The 18,316-nt window shown below is 47.0% G+C and overlaps 1 protein-coding gene across 2 annotated transcripts in view; it reads right to left on the bottom strand.

Annotated features, from left to right (window-relative positions):
• Positions 1 to 3,989: 3,989 nt before the first annotated feature.
• Positions 3,990 to 18,316, bottom strand: part of LOC142303217 (histidine--tRNA ligase, cytoplasmic-like) — a 135,719-nt gene continuing 121,392 nt past the window's right edge. The window contains exons 13-14 of one of the 2 annotated variants that reach the window (XM_075344430.1): positions 17,563 to 17,709; positions 3,990 to 5,987 (exon numbers count right to left, since the gene is read on the bottom strand). In XM_075344430.1, the coding sequence (XP_075200545.1) occupies positions 5,934 to 5,987; positions 17,563 to 17,709 (201 nt within the window). In that variant the 3' untranslated portion in view covers positions 3,990 to 5,933. The remainder of the gene's footprint in view (positions 5,988 to 17,562; positions 17,710 to 18,316) is intronic. The other variant, XM_075344429.1, reaches the window with a different exon arrangement.

Here is an 18,316-nt window from a genome sequence, read left to right as displayed (position 1 = left end):
CAATGGGCACTTCAGGTTTACAGGCCCTCATGCACGTCTCTACCCAGGGACAACGTGGAGCCTCCCAATTTTTGGCTGCCCTGCCAAAGGGCTATACTATAATACACCCACTTCCTTCCAATGGGCACTTCAGGTTTACAGGCCCTCATGCACGTCTCTATGCAGGGGCATTGGTGAACCTCACAATTTTGGACTGCCCTGGCAAAGGAAAATACTACAAAGACTCACTTCCTCAAAATGGGCACATTAGACTCAAGAGGCCTTCATGTACGTCTCTTCTCAGGGACATCGGAGTGCCACACAATGTTTTCACGTAAAATCTTTCATGTATTAATCTCAAAAAGTAACATACACCAGCTCTATCTCACTATTGGGTATGTGCCCTTAACATTTCTGCCATGAAAAATCATTTTGGGGTCATTTTGGAAGGTTTTCTGGTGAGTCCGTAAAAATGGCGTGAAACGCGGACAAAATTGTTCACAGCTGTGACTTTTGAGTGATAAATGCTTCAAGGGGTCTTCCCCATGCTGTTGCCATGTCATTTGAGCACTCTTCTGAGACTTTTGTGACATTTTTAGGGTTTCTACATGCTGCCGGTGGTCATTTCACAAAAATACTCGGGTCTCCCATAGGATAACATTGGGCTCGTTGCTCGGGCCGAGTACACGAGTATCTTGGGAGGCTCGGCCCGAGCTTCGAGCACCCGAGCTTTTTAGTACTCGCTCATCACTACTGTGTATATGTAATGTTGTACAGATGCCACTCCTCCCCCAAGGAGGAATGAAATAATCTGAGTAGCATCTGTATCTGCACAGCCAGAAGAGTAGGTGGCATCTGCTGTGCTCTCTGAAGTCAGGACAGTCCATGCAGCAAAGCAACGTGGGGACATTCCTCTGACCTTACAGGACATATCTCCCAATTTGGGACAGTCCTGCTGGATCTCTGAAGGTTGGGAGCCATGCTATAAGAATACTACACTGCAGGTTTTAGACTCGGGCTCCATGTGGTGTTCTAGAGATGATGAAAAATTATGACGTTGCCTGTCTGAGAGGGAGTGGAAAGCCGTGTATCCAGAGATGCTAAAAGGAGAATCCCCTGCTAGTCAACGACTTGCTTATTGTGACCTCAATGGGATGAGCGTCATCATGATACTCTGTGTTTAAAAACTGGATTATGTGAACTGCACCCAATAAGGATGTTGGATGGTTTCTTTTATGCTGCAGAAAAACATGACCTCTGTTGACCTTTATGTGCTGCTAGATAAGAAAGTTTTAGGTTTGCTGTTAATAAAGAGACCTGCAACTTCTAAATCTACATTTTTGCTTACTATTTGTTGCTAACCTTCCATACCAGGTAGGGGATTGTTTTCTGTATGGGTTTTTAGGTTTCCAGATGAGGCGATGACCAAAATGGCTGCAAGAGCAGACTTCTATTAGACCCCTCCTCAAGAGGGTTTATCCGCAACCATCCATAGCCACTCCATTCCATGACGTTACAATCTGCGCTCCTGCTGAGACATGTGAACAATGAGCAGGTACTGTGCACAGCTGATTCTAATGAACAGGACACCTGCACAATACCTGCCGATCGTACCCACTTTCGGCAACCGTGTGGATTGTAATGTTATCGACACTGCCTATTTCTGGTGCAGACGTGACACAGAATAACTTCTTCTTAGTCACGTGAGTGGGTTACAAGATACTTGCCTGAGAGAGGAGCCATGTGTGAACGCAAACCATATAATGAAGAGATACTGGTGCCCTGTCGGGTTAATAAAGGTTCTTTTATTTGCAGTCTTCAGAATTACAGCGATAGTGATACTAAGATTACAATTAATAAAAGGTATCCTTATTGACCCGCTGTGTTTCCACATCCATGGCAGCGCACCAGTATCTCTTCACTATATAGTTTATATTTGATCCTCTCAACTCCTGAAAGGGCATTTAAATTAGTGCTGCTCCAAGTTCCTTAACGAGTGTGTCCCTACCTCACATCACCATTTTGACGAGCCACCATAGCCTCATCTCTTTCTACATATGTGAACACGTGTCAGTTAGTTGAATTCAGGTATATTTAACACAATTTCATAGGCTAGAAAGAAGTTCTTGAGTTTAGCTGCTGTAAATAGTCTAGGACGTCAGCTGAGCTCCTGCCCCAGACGAACGTTGTGTAGTCAAAATGCACGTCAGGGTGGACGCTGTCATCTAGATGTATGGCTCAGTAATTGGTTTACTACTAGAGATGAGCGAACCTAAGGTTCGATGTTCATAACGAACATAGACTTTTCCCAGAGTTTGGGTGCTTTGCATATGCTAACCATTCACGCGAGCATCGCTGTGCTTGGGTACGCTCGGGTGTGACGCCTGCCTGGAGCCACAGACTCAGGATCGGTGAAACAGGTGGATAGAGGCAACCGCCCACAAAGCAGGAACCCGGAACCACCCACAACCCTTTAACCCCAGGAATTTCGAATTACGACAGGGCCCAGGTGATCGCTGCCCGTGGAAGACTGCAGTTCTGAGAAGAGTAGTAACCAGGCAGGGTCAAATCCAGAAGGTAGAACAGGGAATAAAATTGTCAGGTGAGAGAGTGGTCAGATATCAAGCTAAGGGTCAAAATCGGAGCTAGCAGCGGAGTACAGAAACGGCAGGCAGAAGAGTGATCAGGTAATCAACCTAAGGTCAATACACGGGAATACAAACAACAGCAAGGAACCAGAGACTAGCAGGGAACTACAGGACTATATCTGGCACCTGCTAGCAGAAGGGAGAAAGCATAAGAGGGGTGTGGTGCCTTCCCATTGGCCCCAGCTGAAAGGTAGTTACTCCAGCCGGAAGGCACACACCACCACAGTCAACCAGTAGTACTGCAGGTGCTGGTGAAACCCAGCTTAATAGATGAGCGGAGTCTGCGCCCAACAGAGCCACTGACTGCACCCCCGTCCCCAGCGCTGCCCACAGTTGTGACACGGCAGCGTCTGGTGATGGAAGCAGAAGTCAACTCCGGTGGAGACGTGACACTCGGTGCTCAGCCAAGTGCAAGCCGCTTGCAGTGGTTAATCGGCTCGTACTAGGGGTAACAACAGCATGATTGGATGTATTGTTCCCCTTCCCCCCCCCAAAAAAAAACAAAACAAAAACAAAACACCCACCCACAGAAGTGCTCTGGTTATGACTGGCTGTATGTGGGCAGAGACCCGAACTGCCCAATTAGTGACTTCCATTGGGGTTCAGGTCAAATCCTAGCTGAACTTTGTCTAAACTCCGGCCGAACTGAACTTCCACGGGTCTGCTCATCTCTATTTACTACCTATGTACAGTGGCATTTACGATTCAGGGCGCTCCTTTGCGCCGCAAACACATCAGGGCGCTATGTTTGGATATTTTTTAATTTAATGTGAAATAAAGCAAGAAAACTTTATTCTTGGATATGCCCATTTTTTCCTTCTTGACTGTGGCATTTACTATTGTTTTATACTATACTAAAGAACTAAGATTTCTGTCTGCACTTTACACATTATGGCTGTACTACCTTATAATGACCACTAGATGTCATGGCATTTCTTCTGCATGGGACGCTAATCTTGCATCACATCGGAAAATAAAGACAATAAGAGTTTTCTGAATTGGATATTGTCATATTTTACACTTTTTTCTTCTTTAATTTAGAATCACTACTTTGTTGCCATTGACTTTTTTAGTACCAAAAAACCAAAAGAGTCTGGATTCTGCATTTAAGCAAGAAAGAAGAAAGTAGCCTGAATTATTTTTATTATTTAGTTGCCTTGGGTTTTCACTGTAAAAATTGGCCTAAGAAAACTACAATTTTCTTCTACAAAATGTGACAGATCCTTCCTTCTTCAATGCTGAGAGAAGATCACAAACAGACACAGACTGTTCCGAGTACTCGTATATCTGCTCTGTAGAATTCATAGTAAACAATCCAAATAAAAATGATAGATAAAATAGGAAAACAAAAGAAACAATAAGTCTCATAATAAAGAATGTTTATATTCTTAAGGCTTCATTCACACTTGTGTGATACGTCTGTGATCGGACCAGTTTATTCCATAGACTTTCATTGATCCAGATAGACAGCAGTTTTAAAAATGGTTCCGTGTTTCCGGTCTGTGAGACTCCGAGTGCGTAATATTCTCATCCGTGTTCTAGAAGAGACTTTAATGTTACATTTTATGGGTACCATTGAATAAAACATAGGTTCATTATTGTCATTTCTTCACTTTTTGGGAGTAATTTGCTCCTTTTTATATTATGGTTTACTATTTGCTCTTTATTGACTATATATTTTGTTCCCCTTTTTAAGTTCGCTTTCTTGTCTTAAATTTTCCTTGGCCAGATGTTTAGACAAATTCATCAAATTTGGCTTTTACTAAATGTGCCACTTTTTTATGCATCTTATTCCAGTCCCTGCCTGGAGTAAAGTTTCTGCAGGAGTTTTCAATTTGCCATATTTTTCTAAGGCTGGTTTCAGACGTCTGTGTTTCAGGTACGTGTGACATCAGTGTTTAACACAGATGCCACACGTACCCATGTTATTATTTGCTGTTACTCACACGTCCGTGTTTTCACAAGAACCGTGTGACCTCTCATGACCCCGCACGCACACACGCAGACATATCCGTTTTTTCTCCGGCAGCACGGGTGTCACACGGATCGCACACTGATGTGATCTGTGTGACATCAGTGTGACACGTACCGGAGAAAACATGGTTCTTTTTAATAAAACTATTTTCTATGTTTACCTGTCTCCAGCTCTGCTGCCTCCCGCTCCTGAACCCCGCTCACTATACTCACTGAATATTCAGTGCCCTGTGGAGCTGGAAGCCGGAGCAGCGCTGGGGACTTCAGTGCGAGGGACTACATCGCTGGGTGATTATACAGCAGTGTGTGCGTGCGTGTGTGCGTAGTGAAAACCTGGAAGCCGGAGCATCACAGGGACAGCATTGGGGACTCATCACAGTTCCCAATGAACTCTGATGAACCCGTGAAGCTGTAGCGCGGGTGTGACGGGGGTCATCAGGATGTCATTAGAGTTCATTGGGAACTCCGATGACCTCCTGGATGTCACTGTGCTTGTAGAATACTCACCTGTCCCCATGATGCTGTCCTTGGTGGTGCTGTCACCAGCGCTGCTCCTACTTCCAGGTCCTGAGTGCGGTGAATAATCAATGAATTTAATGAGCGGTGGTCAGGAGCGGGAGGCAGCAGAGCCGGAGACTGCAGGTAAATATGGAAAATCTTTTTATTTCACAGACCCGTATTTTCTCCGGTACCTGTCACACATATGCAAACACGGATGTCACATATGTGACACATGTATGACACACATATGACACACGTGACACACATGTGACACACGTGTGAGCATAACCATGTGTGTGACTGGTACCTGATTAAACACGGACGTCTGAAACCGGCCTAATGTGAAGAATTTGTGACTTTCAGTGCCAAAAAAAATCACGAATACTGTCTACTGAGGTACAAAAAAGAGAATTTTACATTTTGTGCCAAATCATGAACCACATGCACCATTTTGAAGAATTTGGAGGAAAAAAAATGACAAGACAGAGAAAAAAAAAAAGAAAAAGAAAAATAGTGAACCGGGGTCATATACTTTGTATTTCAGAGTTCCATCAATGCTTCATCTGTTTTCAGCTTGTTAAGAGTTAGTGGATAAAAATGTTCTACCGGCTTCAGTGAAAAAACTGAAAAGAAAAAATGGAGAAAACCAGGATGAAAAAAAAAAAAAAAAAAAAAATCTATCAGTTATTCTCGGAATGTAACACTAAACCCATCGGTTGTGTTGTGAATGCAGTCTTATGCATGATCTCAATATATAGAGCGATTGCACATGTTGTCTTCATTATTTTATGACAAGGAGTCTCTTTATAAGCATCTTTGGATGAGTTATTGTTATCTAGTCCGTTTCTGGATTTCTTCTACTAAGTGTTCCCTCGCGATATTTACCTGTTAAAAAAAAATAAAAAAAAATGGTTAAAGTACTCAATTAGCAAACATGGTATGCTCACTAAACATGTGCACCGCATCATATTGTTTAAAGGGAACCTGTCACCAGATTTGTCACCTATAAAGGTGCAGCCACCACCAGTGAGCACTTATATACCGCATTCTAGAATACTGTATATAAGAGCCCAGGCCGCTCTGTATAACGTAAAAAACACCTTTTGTTATACTCCCCTGCAGAGTAGTCCGGTCCAATGGGCGTCGCTGGTCTCGGCCCGGCACTCCTCTCTGCTTGCGATCACCATCCTCTTACCTTGCTTTATGTGGATAATGTGCCCTAAGTCATCCACACAATGTCGTCCATGGGGCTCCTGCGCACTTCTCTCTGCCCTGCTGAGGGCAGATCAAAGTACTGTAATGTGCAGGTGCGTGGAAAGGCCCAATACCGTCGGCGCATGCGCACTACAATACTTTGATCTACTCTCAGCAGAGCAGAGAAAAGTGTGAATGCGCAGGAAAGCAATGGGCAACACTGTGTAGATGACGTAGGACATGTCATCCACATGAAGCAGGGAGAGAGGTTGGTCATCGCAAGCAGAGGGGAGGTGCCGGACCGAGACCAGCGCTGTCCATTGGAACGGATCGCCTCGCAGGAGATCCGTAAAAGCTCTTTTTTTTGCAGACCGGCTTGGCTTATATACAATATTCCAGAATGCTGTATTTAACTATACAAAAGCTTACTGGTGGTGGCCACAGTTTATATGGGAAAAAACTGGTGACAGGTTCCCTTTAAACTTGACTGCCCATTGGGAAGCCACACTTAAAGGGGAGGCACCTCGGAATGTTGCAGGGCTCCCTGACTCCGTTTCAAGAATGTTTGCAGTGGCAATAGAAACACTGCTGATGATGGGTATTTAGAATTGCAAAACTTTTATCATTGTTGTACATGAAGAAAATCGAATACTAAAAATCTAAGTGTTTCTATATGGACACTAAATTAAAGGGGTTAACAAGAACCAAATGGCCACTAAAGAAGCCCAACTGCTTAAACATCTGTAAATGTATACAGTATGTAGTGTAAGTGCAGTATTCTATTCCCCATTCGCTCTCTTGCCCGGTTTCCATTGCTGCGGTAATCTGGAAGTCACTTTTACAATTTATGTAGCTGGAGCATCAGATGAGGCCTCAAAGGTAATCTGTCAGCAGGTTTTTGCTGTGTAAACTGAAGACAGCATGCTGCTTGGATTAACACAGATAATTCAGGGATGCCAGTCTTGTCAAAGTCTGATCTGTTCTTTATTTGCTATGTTTGTTTAAGCAGCAGGACTTCTCATTGCTTGGTCAACAATGTCACACGTCGGGCAGTCCGGCACACCGCCTCACCCGATTGACACCTCACTGTTAATGTACAATCTCTATAGAGAGGCTGGTGTGGACGGGAAAAGCTCTCCCATGTCTGCTACATGGCTAAATCTAAAAATTCTGATTGTGTCAGAATGGCTGCGTCCAATAATCTAAGTTATACATCCTTGGATCTAGGATCTCTTTGCCTACAACATGCTGCTCTCAAATGATGTAGCAAAAACCTGCTGACAGATGCTCTTTAAGTAGCAAGAACAGATGTGGTATATTGAAAACTGCTTGAGAGTTAAAAATATACCTAAACTAGGGCAGCATCAAGTGTTAGGAATTAGTGTTCTAGTATAGTGGAATAATAATAATTTATTTAATTGTGCAAATGACTGAAATCATAATTTAGCAGCAATTTTCCAAGATCAACAAAAAATAGGTCAGTAAATGGCATAAAATACCAAAACAACTATTACTTATTATTATTTATTATAGCGCCATTTATTCCATGGCGCTTTACAAGTGAAAGAGGGTATACATACAACAATCATTAACAGTACAAAACAGACTGGTATAGGAGGAGAGAGGACCCTGCCCGCGAGGGCTCACAGTCTAAAGGGAATGGGTTATGGTACAATAGGTGTGGACAGAGCTGGTTGCGCAGTGGTCTACTGGACTGAGGGCTATTGTAGGTTGTAGGCTTGTTGGAAGAGATGGGTTTTGAGGTTCCTCCTGAAGCTTTCCACGGTAGGGGAGAGTCTGATGTGCTGAGGTAGAGCGTTCCAGTGTATGGGGGAGGCACAGGAGAAATCTTGTACGCGATTGTGGGAAGAGGAGATAAGAGAGGAGTAGAGAAGGAGATCTTGTGAGGATCTGAGGTTGCGTGCAGGTAGGTACCGGGAGACTAGGTCACAGATGTAAGGAGGAGACAGGTTGTGGATGGCTTTGTATGTCATGGTTTATGTTTTGAACTGGAGTCGTTGGGAAGCCAGTGAAGGGATTGGCAGAGTGGCGAGGCTGGGGAATAGCGAGGGGAGAGGTGGATTAAGCGGGCTGCAGAGTTTAGGATAGATTGGAGGGGTGCAAGAGTGTTGGAAGGGAGGCCATAGAACAGGAGGTTGCAGTAGTCGAGGCGGAAGATGATGAGGGTATGCACTAATGTTTTTGCCGATTCTTGGTTAAGGAAAGCACGGATCCGGGAGATATTTTTGAGTTGTAGTCTGCATGAGGTGAAGAGGGCTTGGATGTGTGGCTTGAAGGATAGCGCAGAGACGAGGGTTACTCCAAGGCAACGAGCTTGTGAGACTGGGGAGAGTGAGCAACCATCAAGTTTGATGGAAAGGCTTGTTGGAGGAGATGAGTGAGGAGGAGGAAAAACAATGAACTCTGTTTTGTCCATGTTAAGCTTTAGGAATCGCGCAGAAAAGAAGAATGAAATAGCAGACAGACATACTTATCAAACAAATTCCGCTAATTTGGGGCCGCGGCTCCCTGACTATATTTATTTTTATTTTTTTTAACTTTCCTTCCCCTCTAACCATATGACCATTTAATAACTGGCTCCCATTACTGCTGATGTCATATGGATCGTTGGTAATTTGTGGTGATGAAGCACTAGAGGATTTCTGAAGTGAGCAATGTCTGCTTTGTGATCTTATTCCATTTACAGTTTTTAGCCCATGGCTACTGCAGAAAAAGAGAATTTTGTTACTTACCGTAAATTCTTTTTCTTATAGTTCCGACATGGGAGACCCAGACCATGGGTGTATAGCTTCTGCCTCCGGAGGACACACAAAGTACTACACTAAAAGTGTAGCTCCTCCCTCCTAGCATATACACCCCCTGGTAGCCAGTCCTAGCCAGTTTAGTGCAAAAGCTGAAGGAGGACATCCACCCACAAGTAGAGACAGAGCAAAACCCGGAACAACCGGAACCTCTGTCTACAACAACAACAGCCGGTGAAAACACACGGAACAAGAAACCTGCCAACAGGCAATAGGGAGGGTGCTGGGTCTCCCATGTCGGAACTATAAGAAAAAGAATTTACGGTAAGTAACAAAATTCTCTTTTTCTTCATCGTTCCTTATGGGAGACCCAGACCATGGGACGTTCCAAAGCAGTCCATGGGTGGGAATAAACAGAAAAACTGAGAAGTAGGCGAAACGTAACTTCACAAATGGGCGACAGCCGCCTGAAGGATGCGTCTGCCCAAGCTCGCATCTGCCGAAGCATGAGCATGCACTTGGTAGTGCTTCGAAAAGGTATGCAGACTAATCCAAGTGGCAGTCTGACAGACCTGCTGAGCCGCAGCCTGGGCCTGAAAGCCTAAGAGGCACCGACAGCTCTGGTCAAGTGTGCCTTGATCCCCGGCGGGAGAGGCACTTGAGTACACTGGTAGGTATCGGAAATGGCCGACCTAATCCAACGAGCCAGGGTCGGCTTAGATGCCGAGAGGCCCTTACGCTGACCAGTGGTCAGCACAAAAGAGAGGTGCACCGCCTAAGAACAGCGGTGCGAGACACATAGATCCGGAGCGCCCGCACCAGATCCAGAGTATGCAACGCCTTTTCAAAGCGATGAACAGGAGCCGGACAAAAGGAAGGCAGGGAAAATGCCCCGGTTAAGGTGGAAGCAGCAACCACCTTAGGGAGAAAGTCCGGAGTCGGACGGAGAACCACCTTGTCTTGATGAAAAACCAAAAAAGGGGGTGACTCCAAAGAGAGTGCAGCCAAAACAGAGACTCTCTTGAGGGAAATTATGGCCACTAGAAAGACCACTTTCTGTGAAAGACGAAACAAAGAAACCTCCCTAAGAGGCTCAAAGGGGGGGTTTCCGGAAGCCGCGAGGACCGGATTAAGGTCCCAGGGCTCCAAAGGCCGCCGGTAAGGCGGAATGATGTGAGATGCGCCCTGCATGAAGGAGCGCACCTGAGCCAGCCGGGCGATACGCCGCTGGCACAACACTGACAGAGCCGAGACCTGTCCCTTAAGGGAATTGAGGGATAGTCCTAGGTGCAGACCGGACTGTAGAAGGGACAGGAGGGTCGGCAAGGCCAAAAAGGCCAAAGGATACTTCGGAGCTCGAGTCATAGTGGAGATGACTTCAGGAGGAATACGAGAAGTCGTCAAGATCCAGGACTCAAAAGCCACGCCGTCAATCTGAGAGCCGCAGGATTCTGGCGGAAAGACGGACCTCGTGAGAGAAGGTCTGGACAGTCCGGCAGATGCCATGGCACCGCTACGGACAGATGGAGCAGGTCAGGGTACCAAGCTTGCCTGGGCCAGTCTGGAGTATGAGAATTCCATTCTATGTCTGAACTGGGTGCAAAAACCTAAAAAAACATCACTATGGGGAGATAAGGTATGCACACCAGTGACTATGTAAGGGGAATACATGTAATAGCAAAAACTGCTGTGTGAATACTGACATGAAAAATTCAATAGCTATATGTAAGAATGAAATGTGAAAAATGGAACCTGCATTACTGCCATGAATATATGAATAAAGAGAAATTTAGCTACTGAATTGATCAATGCAATAGAGCCCCAACACTACGCCAAAGTATTTCTCTACGTTGGGGTCCCTAGCTTGTGTGTGTCCTCTCATGCAGTTAAAAAAACTTACCGTGTATGGGAAGCTGAGACCCAGGCTATATATACGATGTGGATTGGCAATAGGTGTGTATGGGGAGGGTTCACAAACGAAAAACTACTAACAAATAAGAAATAACGTTTGGAACTCCATTCTATGTCTGAACTGGGTGCAAAAACCTAAAAAAACATCACTATGGGGAGATAAGGTATGCACACCAGTGACTATGTAAGGGGAATACATGTAATAGCAGAAACTGCTGTGTGAATACTGACATGAAAAATTCAATAGCTATATGTAAGAATGAAATGTGAAAAATGGAACCTGCATTACTGCCATGAATATATGAATAAAGAGAAATTTAGCTACTGAATTGATCAATGCAATAGAGCCCCAACACTACGCCAAAGTATTTGGCAATAGGTGTCTATCTCCCCATAGTGATGTTTTTTTAGGTTTTTGCACCCAGTTCAGACATAGAATGGAGTTCCAAACGTTATTTCTTATTTGTTAGTAGTTTTTCGTTTGTGAACCCTCCCCATACACACCTATTGCCAATCCACATCGTATATATAGCCTGGGTCTCAGCTTCCCATACACGGTAAGTTTTTTAACTGCATGAGAGGACACACACAAGCTAGGGACCCCAACGTAGAGAAATACTTTGGCGTAGTGTTGGGGCTCTATTGCATTGATCAATTCAGTAGCTAAATTTCTCTTTATTCATATATTCATGGCAGTAATGCAGGTTCCATTTTTCACATTTCATTCTTACATATAGCTATTGAATTTTTCATGTCAGTATTCACACAGCAGTTTCTGCTATTACATGTATTCCCCTTACATAGTCACTGGTGTGCATACCTTATCTACCCATAGTGGAGTATGAGAATGACCCGACGGCCCTCCTTTCTGATCTTGCGCAGGACTCTGGGCAAGAGCTAAAGGGTGAAACACGTAAGACAGACGAAGCTGGGACCAAACTTGAACCAGTGCGTCTGCCGCAAAAACCTGAGGATCGTGGAGCCACGGTTTGACGGCTGAGATAATCTGCCTCACAGTTTTCCACGTCTGGGATGTGGGCTGCGAATATGGTGGACTAGGAGTCCTTCGTCCACTGAAGAATGCGTTGAGCCTCCAACATTGCCAGGCGGCTGAGTGTCCCGCCCTGGAAGTTGATGTAGGCAAACGCTGTCGCGTTGTCTGACTGGACTCGAATGTGCCTGGCCGCCAACAGATGGTGAAAGGCTTAGAGAGCTAGAAACACAGCTCTGATTTCCAGCACATTGATCCAGAGGGCTGATTCGGACAGAGTCCAAGTGCCCTGCGCTTCATGGTGGAGATATACTGCTCCCCAGCCGGATAGACTAGCATCCTGGTGAGGATCACCCGGGACGGGGCCAGGAAGGAGCGTCCCTGAGACAGAGGGGCCGAAGCCACCACTGAAACGAGCCCCTGGTCTGTGGCGAAGCCACCACCCCGTGGAAGGAGGAAGTCCGCTTGTTCCAACAGCGGAAAATATCCAGCCGCAGAGGACGCAGGTGGAACTGTGCAAGGGAATCGCTTCCATTGACGCCACCATCTGATCCAGCACCTGTATTAGGTGCCTGATGGAATGACGTCGACCGCCAGCGGAGGGACTGCTGTTTGACCAAGGGCAGCTTCACAAGTGCCGACAGAGTCTCGAATTGCGTCCCTGGGTACGTGAACTTCTGGGTCGAAGTCAGAGTGGGCTTGGACAGAATGACAAGCCACCCGAATTGGTTAGAGTGGCGAGAGTGAGCGAGGCACTCCGCTAACAGTCTGCACTGGATGAAGCCCAGACTAGAAGGCCGTCCAGGGCAAAAGGATCACTGCCAACCCCTAGAGGTGCAGGACCGCAATCACAGCTGCCCCGACCTTGAGAATACTCGAGGGGCCGTGGCTAACCCCAAGGGAAAAGCCACGAATTGGACCACTCCAATTGCAAAACGTAGCCAACGCTGGTGTGAAACTGCGATTGGCACATGCAGATAGGCATCTCTGATGTCGATGGATGCTAGGGAATCTCCTTGGGTCATTGATTGATCGCCGAGACTCCATGCGAAAATGCCGCACCTGAACATGCTTGAGAAGCTTGAGATCCAGGTCGGAAGGCACCGCCCTCTTCGGGGACTAGGAATAGATTTAAGCAGAAATCTCAGAACCGTTCCCAGTCGGGAACCGGTACAATTACTCCATTGGCCTGCAAGAATGCCACGGCCTGTGAGAAGGCGGCGGCCTTGGAGCAGCGGGGAGTTGACAGAAAAAATCTGTTTGGCGGGCTGGATAGAATTCTATCCTGTAGCCGTGGGAGATGGTATCCCGCACCCACTGATCGGAGACGTGTTAAAACCATACGTCGCCAAAGTGGGAGAGCCTGCCACCGACCAAGGACGTTACTGGCATGGCCAGATAGCCCGGAGGAGGCTGACTTAGTGGCAGCATCTCCTGCGGTTTCTGAAGACGCGGCTTCGTGCGCCATTTGGGTTTACGATCCTTGGCTGAGCTAGTGGACGAGGCCGAGGGCTTAGAGAACGATCAGATGGAGGAACGAAAAGAACGAAACCTCGACTGATTCCTGCCCTGGACAGGTTTCCTGGTTTAGGTTTGTGGCATGGAAGAACTCTTCCCGCCAAGAGCTTCCTTAATAATTTCATCCAGTTGTTCCCGAATAGTCTGGTCCCAACAAAAGGGAGCCCAGCAAGGAACTTCTTTAGAAGCATCTGCCTTCCACTTCCGAAGCCACAGGAGCCTGCGGATAGCGAGGAAATTAGCCGAGGCCACCGCAGTGCGGTGAGAGTCTCCAGCATGGCAGACATGGCATAGGATGAAAAGACTGAAGTCTGGAAGTTAAGGCAACCATTTCGGGCATAGAGTCCCTGTGAGGGAATGCATCTCCTCTAGAGAAGCAGAGATGGCTTTGAAAGCCCGCACTGCTGCAAAAGCTGAGGAGAACGAGGCTCCTGCCGCCTCCATACAGATTTGGCCAGAAGGACAACCTGGCGGACAGCAAAACCTTAAGTGAGGAGCCATCAGCCACTGATACAACGGTCCGGGCTGAGCCACCTTTGGTGAATGAGCCCACTCCTTGACCACCACTGGTGGAAAGGGAAAATTGTCATCAGAACCACGCTTTGGGAAGCGTTTGTCAGAGCAGACCCTGGGCTTGGTCACAGTGGGCTGAAAACTGGAGTGGTTAAGGAACACACTCCTTGTTCTCTTTAAGGTATACTGATGCCTTTCTGCCAGCGGGGGATGCTCCCCTGATACAGGCGGATGGAGGTCCAGTACAAGTATAATGGACGCAATCAAATCATTAGCATCTGCATCACCTTCGGACAGATCAATGGTACATGAAGTAGCGTCCGAGCCCCTAGTAAAGACATCCTCCTCGTCCAGTGAGTCAGCTCGTGAATCAGAGCTGCGGGACGGGGAAGGACAGGGGACCCTGCGTCTCCATTTTAGGAGGACGGGGTCTGAGACCAGAAGAAGAGTCCTCTGTGAGCTTTGCTGAGCGAGCCGTAGCAGCAGAAGCGCCCTGAGAAGGGGGCTAATGCATGCTCAGCAGAGTCCGGGACAGCTGTCCCCTGGAAAGAGCGGATTCTACCCAAACCGGGGGTTCAGCCACCGGAGCCGGAGCAGCTGGAGGGACCACTGATGAGCCTCCAGGCTGAGGGACCACTGTGTTTATGTGCTCGGTACAGGCCGTACGAGTCTACATGCAGTGCATATTAAGAACAGCCTTGCAGCCTTGCTCTGATGTGAGACATGCTGCAGAAGTGGGGGCTCTGTCCAGAATGACCCCCAGCAGAGTATATAAACAGATAATATAAGCAGCTGCACAACCGGAGGTTGTGGCTTGCCAGACCGTTTAACATACATTTCTGTGCCCTCCAGTCCCCCAGCCCAGGCCCCCATTTGTCACAATGTGGTATCTCTGTGCCTATGCAAACATTGAGAACGCTGAGAAAATGGCGACCGGAGCGAGGAGAGGGGGCGGGGCCTACTCTGAGAGCGGGCAAATGAGGTAGACAGGGGAGGGAATCTTTCCTCAGTGAGGAGTGTCCGTTCCCTGTGCTGAACAGCCGCTGGGCGGAGCCGCACTGTCCCTCTGCATGACTGACATGCAGGGGCAGTGAAAACCGAAACTAGGCCTCAGGCGAAGCCGGGGCCTAGATTTAAACATGCGGCCAGCGTGCAGGCACCATCGGCGCGGTTCTCCAGTGAAAACTGGAGAACCGGCCGGAAATGTTAACACAGTCATAAAACACACTCTCCCCAATAAATAAAGTACAAGGGACCCCTGGAAAGACCACTTTCTGTGGTAAAAACGTCTCAGTACTTAGCTTGTGAGACGCAGGTGCCAGGTCCCTGGGAGGTGAGCGCTCCGTCCGGCAGGATCCTGAAAGGGCTGCGGATGGAGACCGGTCTCCTGCAAAGCAGTGAGAACCGTGATGGCTCCCACTTCAAGCCAGAGCCCCAGGGGATGGTGAAGGAGCGCGGCATGTGAAGGCTCCAGCCTTGGAAAATCAACCTTAACAGCACCGCCGACACAGTGGGGTGAGAAGGGACATGCCGGGAGTCCAGACTGGACCCGCTTTTCTTCCAAATCTTTGAAATCCAAAAAATCAAAAATCAGAGAATGCATGTGTGTGTGTGACCTCCTGAACACAAAGCATTGAAACTGGCTAGGACTGGCTACCAGGGGGTGTATATGCTAGGAGGGAGGAGCTACAAGTTTGAGTGTAGTACTTTGTGTGTCCTCCGGAGGCAGAAGCTATACACCCATGGTCTGGGTCTCCCATAAGGAACGATGAAGAAAACAACAAACACTATAGTGATAGACCATGGGACTACTACGTAGATGTCACGAGCGTGTCACGGCCTGATATGATCTCAGAGAGATCTGGCATCAGAGGGTCACAGCGCATTGTGGACTGCAGATCCACTTTAGTGCCTGCTCGCCATTTACCCTGAGTTGGGGCATACTTAATTCCATCCGGTACTGAAGGAGTTAAGGTTCATTTCTATTCTGCAGTGATCTAACAGGTAATTGTATCTTCAGCTTTAGCCACTCCCTTCTGCTTTAAATATCCGCTCCTCACTCCCGGTTGAAGGAGCTCGTCGCTGAATAGCTGTGGTGTTGCGAAGTTCTTTACTGAAAAAACCTTGGAGTGCTTTTTGTTGTGTATTTCAACACCTGTTTGTCTTATCTACCTCGTGTTTTCTTATTTTAGTGGCTCACTAGCCCTCACTAGTCAAGGTGAGTTTAGGGCCAGCAAGGTGGGAAAGCACCAGTCTATGGACGTTAGGCAGTGCAGGGGTCAGCCTCAGGTGAGTGCTAGGAGGTGACCCGCTCCCCTCTCCCTAGCGCTAAGGGCCGATTATTGTATTGTTTTCCTGGTGTACCCTGTGTGTTGCGTCACTCTCTGGTGGTCCTCCCCTCTCCCATTGTGACATTACCCTGGTGTTCCCGCTATTTTGCGCCGCTCACCGGGAGTTCTCCCATGACCAGGTGTGATACCTGCAGTCACATTGTGACAGTAGATCTTGGAGAAGCCCTGGTTGGGTCCCTTTACCTTCATTACTGGATGATTTCTGATGGATGCCTTCACTGGAGCAACTGCACTGTTAGTGAGCATGGGGTCAAAAATGGTCCAAAAGTACATAAAAAAAAAAAGAAGTGGTGAGGGAAACACACCAGGCTATTGAGTCCTTTGTAGTCTACATTAAAGGGAACCTGTCACCACTTTTTCGGCCTATAAGCTGCGGCCACCACCACCGGGCTCTTATATACAGCATTCTAACATGCTATATATAAGAGCCCACGCCGTTGTGTAAAACAAAAAAAAAACACTTTATAATACTCACCTAACAGTTGCGCTGCGGTGGATTCTAGTCAGATGGGTGTCTCCGTTCTCTGGGGCCGGCGCCGCCTCTTTCAGCTATCTTCGTCCTCCTTCTGAAGCCTGTGTGCATGATGCGTCCTACGTCATACACACTCGCCGGTCACGCGCAGACGCACTACAATGCTTTGATCTGCCCTACTCAGGACCTCAATACCGGCCTGTGTGTATGACGTAGGACGCGTCATGCGCACAGGCTTCAGAAGGAGGAAGACCAAGATGGAAGGAAGGAGGAAGATCAAGATCTCCGGGACCGGCGCCACCCATCCGAATGTTGTGCACCGGAGTGACCTTCTAGGTGAGTATTAAAGTTTTTTTTATGTTCTACAGAGCGGCCTGGGCTCTTATATACAGCATGTTAGAATGCTGTATATAAAAGCCCAATGATGGTGCCTGCAGCTTATAGGCCCCAAAACTGGTGACAGGTTCCCTTTAAGTATTTCTTTCAGAATTTGGTCATGAAATGCAAACTGAAGTACTGTACAAAATCACTGAATATAGCAGATTCTGGCCGTCTCGGATCTGCTGCAAGAATAACCATTATTGTGAATTTCATTCATTACAACGCAGTGAGTGAAATCCGCACCTACATCCATTACAGATTTTGAGGCAGAATCAATGCGTACCTTTTACATCGCTGTATGTGAACACATTCTTAAGTAGCAAATATTCTGATAGACTATATTCCAGGATGCATGTGAAATATTTACCTCCTCTCGCATTGCAACATCTCTCAGCTTCACCACTCCTTCTCTAAGTTCTTGCTCCCCAATAATGGCCACCAGTGGGATGCCGGTCTTCTCGCAGTACTGCAGCTGGGCGAGTAACTTGGGGCTACTCCTGTGAATCATCTCTGCCTATATTGAGAAAATAGACATCACAACAGTGAAGAACCATCATTCGCAGCTCCACATTTATAGCATTATGCGTATAACTAAAGAAGGGAATTTTGTTTACTTACCGTAAATTCCTTTTCTTCTAGCTCCTATTGGGAGACCCAGACAATTGGGTGTATAGCTACTGCCTCCGGAGGCCACACAAAGTATTACACTTTAAAAAGTGTAACCCCTCCCCTCTGCCTATACACCCTCCCGTGCATCACGGGCCCATCAGTTTTGGTGCCAAAGCAGGAAGGAGGAACTTATAAATTGGTCTAAGGTAAATTCAATCCGAAGGATGTTCGGAGAACTGAAACCATGAACCAAAAGAACCCTTCAACATGAACAACATGTGTACACAAAAGAACAACAGCCCGAAGGGAACAGGGGCGGGTGCTGGGTCTCCCAATAGGAGCTAGAAGAAAAGGAATTTACGGTAAGTAAACAAAATTCCCTTCTTCTTTGTCGCTCCATTGGGAGACCCAGACAATTGGGATGTCCAAAAGCAGTCCCTGGGTGGGTAAAAGAATACCTCGATAAAAAGAGCCGAAAAAACGGCCCTCTCTTACAGGTGAGCAACCGCCTA

Source organism: Anomaloglossus baeobatrachus, chromosome 4 (assembly GCF_048569485.1).
Source record: "Anomaloglossus baeobatrachus isolate aAnoBae1 chromosome 4, aAnoBae1.hap1, whole genome shotgun sequence".
Taxonomy (NCBI): domain Eukaryota; kingdom Metazoa; phylum Chordata; class Amphibia; order Anura; family Aromobatidae; genus Anomaloglossus; species Anomaloglossus baeobatrachus.
This window is presented reverse-complemented; position numbering and strand designations above follow the sequence as displayed.